The 12,505-nt window shown below is 41.6% G+C and overlaps 1 protein-coding gene across 1 annotated transcript in view; it reads left to right on the forward strand.

The window, feature by feature from the left end:
* itprid1 (ITPR interacting domain containing 1) overlaps positions 1–12,505 on the forward strand; it is a gene marked incomplete at its 5' end in the record, with an annotated part of 54,550 nt that overhangs the window by 16,911 nt on the left and 25,134 nt on the right. Inside the window, 4 exons of the mRNA XM_084341152.1 lie at positions 45–559; positions 4,091–4,154; positions 4,764–4,876; positions 5,085–7,514. Coding sequence (XP_084197278.1) covers positions 45–559; positions 4,091–4,154; positions 4,764–4,876; positions 5,085–7,514 — 3,122 coding nt within the window. The remainder of the gene's footprint in view (positions 1–44; positions 560–4,090; positions 4,155–4,763; positions 4,877–5,084; positions 7,515–12,505) is intronic.

The following is a 12,505-nucleotide window of genomic DNA, read 5'->3' on the forward strand; positions in this document are numbered from 1 at the left end:
TGTACTTTTTAACTGTAATCTCTCTTCTCTTCTGTCTCCTTCAGATCGTTTTAAACAGCTTGAGGTTCTCCAGCAGGTAACTACAGCCTTCTCCTCTTTGGTGGGGTCCTCCTGCTCCCCTCTCGGAACACCCCAGGGGAAAGAACTGCCTCCTGAGGACCAGGAGAGAAGGAGGCGTATAGGCATGCTGTTCAGACGAGCATCAAAGAAGTCACTCAGCCAAACTCACAAAAATAAAACCCAGGATTCACTCACGCCTTCTGCCATCTCTCCTATCTGTGCTTCACCTGAATCACTGCAACCTCCACCCAGCCATGGCGAAAAGAGAGTAAATCCTGGACTTCAGGAGAAGGTGTCTCTTTGTCCTTTGGCAGAAGAGCAAGGAGCTGGTCCAGACCCTCAAACCCAGCCTCTGGTGGCTTCTTTGATAGCCCAGGAACGGACACCAGGAACAAGACTTCCAAATGACCTGAGGGGAGGTCACCCCCTGACACCAAAAACTTTTTCACAAAAGAAGAGGTGTCTCTCGCAGGTCAGGGAATCAATTGAAACTGAAGAGGCAAGTTGAACAGCAACTGCAGCTACTAATCAAAGTAACCCTAACACTATCATGGCTGGAGGGGTTGGACATGAGGCCATGCACATGTGGGGTCACAATAGAAGTAATAATAGTAATAATATTTAACTACAATCCCAAATCTAGTTGTTAAATATCAAACACTCACTCCATGTAGACTTGAAAACATTTGTACTGACTCTTCAAGGAGAACAGAGGCTGTGATCAGACAGTTACCAACATGTCCATGTTTCAGGGCAATCTTAACAGCAACTTATACTGCTCTTTTTTGACGATTTTCATGTGTTGTATTCCTAGATTTAAATAGAAGAACTAGATACCAGATGCAAAGATGTCGTCGTTCAAACTGATGAGAATTGCTCGCCTTCCGAGTTTACATGCTGGTTACTCAGCCCATTGAATGTGCACAGTAGAGTTCCCCCTGCTGGCCCCATCTGCAAGTTTCCGCTCGGCCCATAGACTTTACATTGAGATGACGCCACAGGCTTTTAAATCGCTTTTCTCTGCTTATTGAAAGCTTTTCAAATAAAAAACCTCTATTGATCAAAAAGAAATATATAGTCATAAATCGACCTTGTTTGCAGTTTTTGGTGTCCAGGCACCTCTTTTATAATGGCGGTCTATGGGGAAAATGCTTTTTGGGCTGCAGAAGAATTTTTTGCTGCAGTATGGTGAGTGGCCACCATGCCAGTTTGGAATCAAAGCTGAGCAGCACCCTCCGTGGCTTGGTTGTAATTTGACGACCACCTAGGGCTTTAACCTGATCAACTTGAAATTTTCACAAACAAATCTCAACAGCTTTGTGATGAAAAGTTATTAAAAGCTTGAATTTTCGTTGAACGGCATGGCCATGGCGGCGCGGCGAAAATGAATGATTCACCATAAAACAGGAAGTATCTCAACTGTACATGATTGAATCTACACCAAACTTCACACATTTGATAAGTGTCCCATTCTGAGCACATTAACATGCCAATATTTGCTTACAATCACAGCATCCCCTAGTGGCAGAAGGAAATAACAAAACACTTAAGTCCTTCGATACTTTGTTGTGAAGATTGTGAGTTTTCTTTGATGCGTGGCATTGGCAGCGTGGCAAAGGTCAATGATTCACCTTGAAACAACAAGTTGATATAACTCCACTACACATTGTCGAAGATACACCAAAATTTGCACGTCTGGTAGAGGGCAAACTGACTGAACACATTAACATCTCAAATTTTGCTGACAGTCATAGCGCTACCTAAAGGGCAACAGGAAATATCATGTTTTCTTTGTACCTCATTTATTCCTGCTAGAGGGTTGACCAAATCCACTTTTGATCAGAAAATCCTCAAGGCTAAACATTCTCTAACACTCACCAAACTTAGCACATGCATCGGTTGTAGTGAAATTTTGTGCCTGATATGGGTCGTGCATAGGGGTGTGACTAAATTAATTGACCATGCCCTTAAACAGCAGCCCCCCCAGGGTCATTAGACCTACAATCGTTAAAATTGGTAGGCACGTTTATCATAGCCAGACGTACCAACAAGCCTCTTGGAGCCATTGCCTCAACCCAACATGAAGGCAGACTTTTTGAATATGTGATCATTTTTGGAGATTTGCATGTGTTGTACTTTAACAGACTCCTCCTACAGCTTTAATCCAATAGACTTAAAATTTTGTCAGTCCAATCTCAACACCTTTGTGATGACAATTGTCAAAAGCTTCAACTTTCATTAAAGGGCGTTTCCATGGCAGCATGCCAATTTTTGGCGATTTGCTGTGAAACAGGAAGGGCCTGTAAAGCCACTGTACACTATACTGTTGAATCTGCACCAAACTTCACATGTTTGGAAAGAGTACCACCCTTAACACATCGCTATGCAAATATTGCCCTAGAGGCAGCAGAAAATGACATATTATAAACAGCGCTGTACCTCTCCGAGCCAGATGACCTGATCTGCCTCAAACATGGTGAGAAAATACTTAAGACCTTGACTATGCTTTATTATAAACATTGTGAGTTTTCGAAGGGCATGGCTGTGGCAGCACGGCAAATGCCAATATGTTGCCATAAAACAGGAAATTGCTGCAACTTCACTGTACACAGTCCAATCTGCCCAAACTTCACATGTTGGATAACAGTCCTGGCCTCAACACATTTACCTGCCAATATTCAGTAACAGTCAAAATGGCACGTAGTGGCAACTGGAAATGGCATTTTTCTATACTTGCTGATGAAGGTTCTCAGTCATCCAGGTCATGGTAATTTTAAGTGCCATATTGTAGGCAACTAGACTTGTTTCACTTTCTTCAAGACATTTCACCTCTTATCCAAGAGGCTTCTTCAGTTCTGAAGTTGCCTACAATATAGCACTTAGAATTTTCTATACTTCTTACAGCAACCTCAGCAGCTGGTTTGATGTTCATGCATGAATATTTGGTACACATTTATTTGCCTAATAAAAGTCTCTTGGTGGCACTACCGCAACCCAACAGGAAGTCAGCCATTTTCAATTTTTCTGCTCATTTTTGGCAGTTTACATGTTTTATTTTAACAAACTCATCCCACAACTTTAACCCAATTGCCAATTTTAACACCTGTCTGATGGAAGTTATCAAAAGCTTTGTTGTCTTTGTTGAATGGCGTGACCATGGCAGCATGGGGAAGGTCTAGTTCACTATAAAACAGGAAGGTGCTGTTGCTCCACTGTGCATGGTTGAATCTGCACCAAACTTCACGTTTGATAACCAACACGAAATCGGCCATTCTGAGTTTTTTGCTTAATTTTTTCGATTTATCTTAACATTGGACCTTAACAATCTCCCCCTACAGAGTTTACCATGTGGACCTCAAGTTCTGTAAGGGCAATCTCAACACCTATGACATAACAAGTTATTAAAAGGTTTCACTGAAGCATGTGGCCAAGGCAGGGCGGTGAAGGTAAATGATTCGCCATGAAAGGGGAAGCTGCTGGAACTTTACCATGCATGATCAAATCTGCCCCAAACTTCTTATGTTTGGTAAGGTCCCAGCCTGAAGACATTAACATGCAAATATTCACTTACAGTTATAGTGCCCCCTAGTGGCAACAAGATTTTTTTTTATTTATTTATTTATTTTTTATATACGTCTTTGTACTCTCTTTGTACTGTACAGGTTGACTAGATCCACCTTAGATTTGCTCAGAAAAGCCTTAGGGCCATGATGATGACATTTTGACTTCTTATTGGATGCAGTTGCAACGTGTTAGTCACCTTGAAACCGGAAGTCATTGTAACTTGACTGTACATTGTCCAATCTTCCCCAAATTTTACACATTTGATCGGAGTCCTGCCCAAAACACTCTGTGATTTTCTTTTTGCCTCTGTTTTTCTTGTCACACACTTTTTCACAAAAATGCTGACATTGTGTGTCCACTTAAAGAAGGTGCATGTTTTAATATATTTCCTGTTGTAGTCACATTTCTACTCACTTCCCTGCAAAGTTTATTAATGTTTATTTTATCATTTCATATCTCATTCCAGATATCCAGTTTTGAGGAAAGTAGTGTCACTGGGAGCTACATGGGAAGAGCAGTAAATAATTTAGGTGGGTCATACGTTTTCATTTTCTCACTCACTTTCTATCATCCCTGCTTTAAAGTTCAAGCACACATTTTCATCACAAAAGTGTTTATCTGGGAGCTAAATGAAACTGTCATTTTCATATCGGGATCATTGCCAGTTATGCACGACACAGGTTTCCTGACAGGGCAAGATGTTACTTCTATCATCTGTCTCTCTCTCTTTCTCTCTTAAAGGGACAACAGTAAAAAGTACACTACAAAGTTTTTAGAGTTATATTTTAGAGCGTCCAGGGGAATTATCTTGATACTCAGAGGCATCCTAAAACCCATTTTGAGATGTAGGGAAGTACTCCTACAGTTAAATGAGGCCAGTAGTTTTGAGTCTTTGTCCTAAACTTAATACAGTCTGGGTCCATCTCTGTACTGACTACACAGGCATGAAACTGGTATCCTCTAACGTGCTACTTAAAAAGAAGGAATACACCCACACTTTCTAAAATAGTGAACTGTTGCTTTAGTTAAAACCTTTGCAAATTGTTGTTTCAGGCTAGAATCACTGGGTGTTGTGTTATGATTATGATGTTCTGTCCATCCTTCCTTTTGTTTTCCCTTTCCTCACTTGTATGTGTAAGCAATGCCAGGTGTAATACGGATCAAAAGCTGCCAGTCACACAGCAGTGGTTTTCCAGAGGAGCTCTTCATCCCCTCCCTCTCTCAGGCGTCACCAGGACCTGATCTCACTAAGGTCTCCTTACTTACTACTGCATACTCACTTCTCTCACAAGCCCCCAACTTGATGGAGGTGCAATGCTAAATCATGGTACCCTTTAAATCAGTCACTCTGACTAGATGACAGAATGGGCTTGGTCATTAAAATGAGATATATTATATATAGGATATATAGAAGAGTAACTCATGCTGTTTGACTGTATGTATTGTTCTTTTGATTGCAGGCTCTGTCAAGCCTGTCAGGAGGGAGCAATGACAGCAAGAGACCTGAGAGGCCCGGCTCACCGCTTTTTCACACCTCCCCATCGTTCCTGCTCTCCTCATCTCTAACCTCTCCTGGTGTTGACAAATCTGTCCTTTCCTCACCCTGTCCTTCACCAGGGCATTCATTAGTCTTTGACCCTCACCTATCTCCTGTCTCATTGTGTCTCCCAAAATCTGACCTGCAATTGTCAGAGACGGAGAAACCGCCAGATCAGTATCAGTCTCAGCCTGCTTCATTGTTTGCATTAGTATACAAGTACCTTTCTGAGTTACAAAATGTAACACACTTCCAATCTCCTGTCCTCGTAACTCATGTCCTCTCTAGTGAGGATAAGGACGCCCCATCCCCCAACCTCTGTACTCTTTCTAATGACTCTGAAGGCACAGCATGCTTTCCAAGTTCCCCTCTACCTGCCTTATCACTTTCACCCTCTCCAAATTTTAATCATCCATATTCTGCCTTGGATGCCATATCTTCTAGCCAGTCTAACTTCTCTTGTGGGAGTCCAGGGAACACAAGGTCAGAATGGGCTGAGGTTGCTCCTCATGAATACTCCCTCTCTGCTCATGATGGCTCATCATTTCTGCTTCCCCCTTCCTCCTGTTTATCACCCTATACCACTCCTGATTTTCATTATCCATCGTCTTTACCATCTCCCCCACTATTTCAGTCTCTCTCACGGAATACAGAAAACAATCAAAAAGATTCCCTTTTCCCATGTTCAGGTGGAATCTACCTCTCTGATCCACCTACCAATACACAGATAAAAAAGGAAGAAAAACCCTCCTCTCTCTTCATTCAAGTGGACAAGGACAATCCCTTAGCTCCATCCTGTCTCGTTGTGGTCTCTGCTAAGGTTAAAACGGGGTCTACCACAGTGCCTTGCCTGTCACATAACTCTTCCATTCCAATTTGTCAGTCTGATTTGTCATCACAATCTCAGGATCCACATGATCTTATAGATCCAGCTGTTGAAAGATTTTCAGACCCAACAGAGCAGTCCATCTCCCAACAACAGGACAGATCATGTCCTCTCGATGATAACACAGACCCTGCTCCAGCCTCTCCTGTCCGAGATGTTATTCATGTAAAGATGGATCACCTCTCATTGGATACCCTTCAGGAGAATGGAAAGGGAATGGTAGGGGGTGACAGACATACTGACACTTTGCAGACTCAAGATGCTCTTGTTTATAACTCAGATAGAGAGCATTCCGCTGGTCTGTCAGAAGGCTCTTGTTCAGTGTCTAAAGAAGTATGTAACCAAAAAGAAATAGATCCACAGGACCATTCCTGTAGTTTGCAAGAAGTTTCAACTGGAGTTAAATTGGAAGAGTTAAGAAAAGTCTGTCAATTGGGAATTAATGGCAAAGAAAGTGAATCACTTAGAAGTGCTTTAGTGTTCCATGATGACATTCTAGAGGCACAGAGCATAACTATAGTCGAACAAAAGGATCTAATTGAGATTGACAGTTTACATCTGGTATTTCAAACTTCAGTGGATGGCTCTGATGTTGAAAATGGAGATGTAGATGTCATTTTTCAGCAGCTTGATACTGAAGGAAGAGTCTATTGGGCAGAACCAATCAATATTTCCAATGCAACTTCTGTTCTTGAAGAGTCATGCAGCTTTGAAACTTCAGATGGACCTCCTGAGAATCCACAGTGGCCAAGAGGACCAGCAGCTCAAGATTCATTTTCATCTATGCCTTTCTCTTATTCGTCCTTAACAACAGTTGACACTGAACAAACCTCAAGAAGTGGAACTTCCTCAGATACACCCTCCTCCTTCATTCTAGCCCCTTTTGAAATCCCAGACCTCAAGCCGTCAGGCTGCTCTGTTTCTGTTCAGATGTCTTCATCTCCATCTTCTCATATTGTCCATAGGAAGGATATTCCCTACATGAGTGAATCAAAACGCACTCTTTTCCAAAGTGTTCTACCTTTAGACACTTCAACCCCTTTCCGTGCTGTCCAGTCATGGACAGATCTGCAGATTCAACGAAGCACTGTCACCAAGAAGTTATCACATGGGGCTCTTCATACGGTCCCAAACAAATTTGCTGTATCCACAGCTGCCTCAGAAACAACTCAAAGACCTACGCTGATTTTCTCTTCATCTTCTTCTTTCCCTCTGCTGTCTTATGATGAGCAGTCACTTGACTGTCTCCCTGGGATGGGTAGAAATTACAATGCTATGTCAGTCTCTGTGGATAAAGAGATGTGGCCTGATGAGGAGGAGGTGGACAGGAGTGAAAATGAAGATGAGGAGAAGCTTTGGGAGGGCAACCAAGTAGCCACCATGGCAGGCTACTGCGCCTGTGACCATCAGTGTACCTGCTGTACTCAGAAGAGTTACAACAAGCAACACACTCTGGGAAACATTGCTGTAAGTAAGACCACTTTATCTGTTCAAACACAAAAATCATGTGTCACATTCCAACCGAAATCTGGTTCAGTCAGTGGGTCTGAATGTCATCCACAGTCAAGGTTGCGGAATTGAGGTCATGCTTACAATGTAGTTTAAAGTTGTTTTGCTGACGTTTTTCACTTGTAACAGCGTGAATACTTGTGGCTCAGCTATACGTGGGTAATAGATGCTAAATGTCAATATAGTCAATCTAACAGCAAAGCTATTGTCATTAACCTGTATTTTTGTGTCTGATGATTATCAAGATCATGGAATAACAATTTAATTGCATACATGTAATAGTGTATGGATACAGTGAGGAGTTCCAAATCAGCTTGTGAATTGACTCGCACTCTTTTAAAAATATTTAAAAATATTACAATAATTTAAAAAAAGTTATACTTCCTTAATAAAATCTATGAATATCACTGAAGTGATTGTTTGAGCTGGACATACCAAAATAATTGCCTAAAAATCTAACAGTTAACTTTATCTTACAATTACATCAAGTTTATTTCACAAACATTTGAGTTACATTTGAGTAACACATTTTTTATATTTACTTCATATCTTCTGTAAATTTTTGTTGAAATATTTATGGGTATGATGGGTTGTGAATATCAGGACTTTAAGGGTGTGGTTCTCCAATCAGGAAAATAAGGTGTAACAGAATATTAGCTTACTGTATAAATAACCATAAAAACACAAATAACAAGGAAGGTACTTAAATTCCCTTGCTGCTACAAGCTTAAAACAACAGTGTGGTGTGAGTATCAGCTGTAGTACCAAAATTCCACAAGGTGGTGCTCCAACACTCCAACACACACGCTGGCAGTCGAGAGGGGAGTCGATGGGAACTGTGAGGAGCTGGCCCTTAAACTTCTGGCTTGGAAGCTGGAACCAAGCAGCTCTCAGACAACCTACACTTGCACTCAGTCATCATTCACTCAGCCAAACACACCTGCAGCCAATCACACTCACGCACTCACATTCAGGTAACAGAGAGATCAGAGAAAATTAAAGCACATTCATTGATAAAAAATGTTAATATGACCTATAGTGTCATGACATTGGTCATTTTCAAGCAACCCTGAATGCAACAAGAAGGAAGATGCATTAACCTATGGGTTCCCAACCTGACCACTGTAGTGTATTTTTTGTAGTATTTATAATGATTAAAAGTATTGATCAAAAGAATCAGTCTCAGAAGTCCTTTATTAGTCCTGCAAATGGGGAAATTTGTGCGTCACAGCAGCCAAAAGACAGTTCAATATTACAATAAATAATAATAATTGTAAAAAATAAACTATAATAATAGGGTAAGAAATACAAATAGGATCAAATAATATGCACAAATATAAACAGTGTAATTATAGACAGTGTGGGCAGTGTATTGTTATTAATAAATGATAAATATGATTATGAAAATTGCCCAGTTAGTGCAAACCAAAATGAGAAATGAGTTATGTATACAGTTTTTATTGCACAGTGCACAGTGAGGTCTACTGGGAGCAGTGCTGGTTGTACAGTCTGACAGCAGCAGGAAGGAAGGACCTGCAATACCTCTCTTTCACACACTTGGGGTGTATCAATCTATCTCTGAAGGAGCTGCCCAGTGCTGTGATAGTGACCTGCAGGGGGTGGGACTCCCTCACCACCTGCACTGGGTCAAGAGGGCATCCCAGGATGGAGCTGGCCTTCTTGATAAGTTTATCAAGTCTCTTCCTACCTGCTGCTGAGATGCTGCTGCTCCTGCAGACTACTCCATAGAAAATGGCTGCTGCCACCACAGAGTCGTAGAAAGTCCTCAGGAGTGCCCCCTGCACTCCAAAGGACCTGAGCTTCCTCAGCACTTAATAAACATTCAGCTCGAACTTCGCTACAGCTGCGAGTATGATATTATATGCAAAGTTTATTGCCTGTGGTCTGTCTGCTGAGAAGAAGAGACTCATGTAAATGACTTAAAAAATAAATAAATAATCCAGCCCCTTTCTTATCCCACGATAAGAATAATAAAGATATAGAATGACAGTGTTCATTGCAGAAATTCCACAATAATCACACAGAATGTCATAGTGTCGCTGCCCACAATACCACAGCAATAATAATAAATACATAGAATGTCTGATTGCTTGCAACTTCACTGCCCACAATCCCACATTAAAGACGTAATGTGATTCCCACAAATAGACACGACGACAGGCTACATCACTTCACGACCTATTAACAAGCAGTGACACAGACTGGCAGTAAGATGCAGTAAACATGGAGTTAAAAAACTGACATCTTCATAACCAAAACGTTTTGAAGACTAATTATGTTCAGCCTGTTGTAGTTTAGTGTAGTCCTTTAATACACTGCTCAAAAAAATGAAGGGAACACTTTAAATACACATCAGATCTTGAGGAACAAATTATTCGAGAACATTTTTACTGATGTACATTGTATAATTTGTTGAAAACAAAATGACATAACAACAGTCAATAGGAACCAAAATCATCAACCCTTTAAGGGCTGGATTCAAAATCACACTGAAAATCAAAGTAAAAAATTGAAATCACAGGCTGATCCAACTTTGAATTGGACGTGAATTTTATCAAGGACCCATAATGTGACTCAGTAGTGTGTATGGCTCCCGTGTGCCTCTATGCAACAACGTCTGGGCATACTCCTGATGACTCTATAGATGGTGTCCTGGGGGGATCTCCTCCCAGACGTGGATCAGGGCATCAGTGAGCTCCTGGACAGTCTGTGACTGTACTTGCCGTTGTCGGATGCACCGCTACGTAACGTCCCATAGGTGCTCAATCTTTCAAATTCTTTCAAAAGTAATTCCGGAAATGATGTTTTTAGAGGACCAATCACAGCCCTTGCCGTCTCCGTTTCCCCTCAACGGAGTGACGGACACTTAAAAAATATTTCATGCGCCCGGAGAATACGGAGAGGGTCTCTGACAGGCTCTCCGCGATGGAGAGGGCTCTCCGTGTCCGTGTACAGCACTTTCTGCAGTAGTATAAATTGGCCTTTAGAGTGACACATTAGGAGCTCATGTCAGAGGAATGATGAATGTCTACTGTGAATATACAAAAGGTAAAAGCTCTGGATAAAGTGAAGTTATTTCTCATACTGTCCCCCAGAAAATTGCAGTTGGTCAAAAGCAAGTCCTACACAATAATAAGGTTACTTACAAAAGAAAATATAAATAAACAACAGTGCCTTTGTGGTCAGTGAGACTGTTTCTTCTGACTAATCTTGATCTTTGTTATTCAGCAATGTTAGAAACAGAAGTGAGCAGTGAGCCATGACTAGTCCTCCAATGAGTCACATTGTTTGCCGCTCAATATAAATGTATATTTGTTGTCATGTTAACATAATTCTTGAGATGGATGCTTTACAAAGGCAGGAGGATATTAACATATGAATGCCTTATTTGCATGCAGAGCCTGTGGAGTACGTCCGTTATTCTGTCTCCTACTCTCTTTTTTTGTCTCTCTCTAATTTAATCTAACTCATTAGCATCCATAAATGACACCCAAAACAACTGTGTGTTGAATTAATTTCAGAATACAGGAAAGTTGGTACTGAATGTGAAAAGATCTGTCATATAAGAAGATTAAAAAACGTTTAGCCAAAGAAGCCAATGTAGTAAACAGGTAGTTTACAAGTGCTAGTTTTATAGCTGCAGTGAGATATATTATAAATAGCCCTAAAAATAAATTAATAATGTGGTGCACAGAAGCTGCATGCTGCTTCTCCATGTATAGTTTTGACCCCGGGGACAGTAAACAAACATGTTCCAGACTATCTGACAGGTCTATCTGGTTCATGACGTAAAGGCAAATCAGAAATGTACTTTGGCCATTCAAAACATTCAGCGCTGTAGAAACCAGTAGTTTCAGTCAAATCTTTGACAAACTGATCCTTTGGGTTTCCCCAACTCGTCAAATACTGATGCAACCCACATCCTGATGCTGCAGTGTGAGCGCACAATAAGCCACATTTCTATCAAGGAGCAATGACCAGTGGAAGGTGATCGAGCCTGAGTTTGTTCACAGGCCGCTGCGTGATAGAAAGGCAAGTATTTTCTGTCTCTCCATGGTTTTGTGTTGCGGTAGAATGTACACCAAATTTGGAACCTCAAAGTTCAGCTCTGTCCGAAACCACATCATGATTAAAGGCATGTGTTAGGTCGGCAGGTGCTGTTCCGCCATTGTTTTGTGGTCACCTCCATTGACCAGCCCCTGGCGTGACATACCTACGTCCGCCATCTTGATCACATCGCATGATGTATCTCCCACAAGATCATGTCCACCATCTTGAGCCCTCACCTGACGTGGCTCTCTTACTTTCTCTCTCTGCCACACACACACACACACACACACACACACACACACACACAAACACACACACACAAACACACCCATTGATGCTTGAGTTATTTCAGTATTTAGTTGCTGCAGCTGGATAATAGATGTTATTGATTATAGTGCTTATTGATTAATAGAGTTGGGTTGTGACATCATATTAGCATTCTGTAAAATGAGGTGCAACCCCTATTTTTACTTCTTAAAAGGGGATTACCAAATAACTGTTAAAATTTGTAATCCGTTCCCAAGAAGTGTGATGCTGCACACTGCTCAAGGGCTGCTGGCAGGGGCGCCGCTAGGGATTTTGGGCCCCATGAAAAGAATCTTTACAGGGCCCCCCAACACAGCGGCGAAATTTTTTGATGCTATTTTAGCATATAATTTCATCATCATTAGGGGCCTCTCTGGGCCCCCCTCAATCATGGGCCCCTAAAATCCGTCTCCTTTACCCCCCCTTTTCGGCGCCCCTGGCTGCTGGGGGACAGCCAGGAGGAGATACACTTGGTTGGTTCCCACTAGCTAGGAGCTGGCTAGCTACAGCAGTTTCCATGGTGCTGAGCTGTGTTAACTATCCACTTAGCCTCGCCTACAACATTACATATT

This window comes from Pagrus pagrus (assembly GCF_965226575.1).
Source record: "Pagrus pagrus genome assembly, chromosome: 20".
Classification (NCBI taxonomy): Eukaryota; Metazoa; Chordata; class Actinopteri; order Spariformes; family Sparidae; genus Pagrus; species Pagrus pagrus.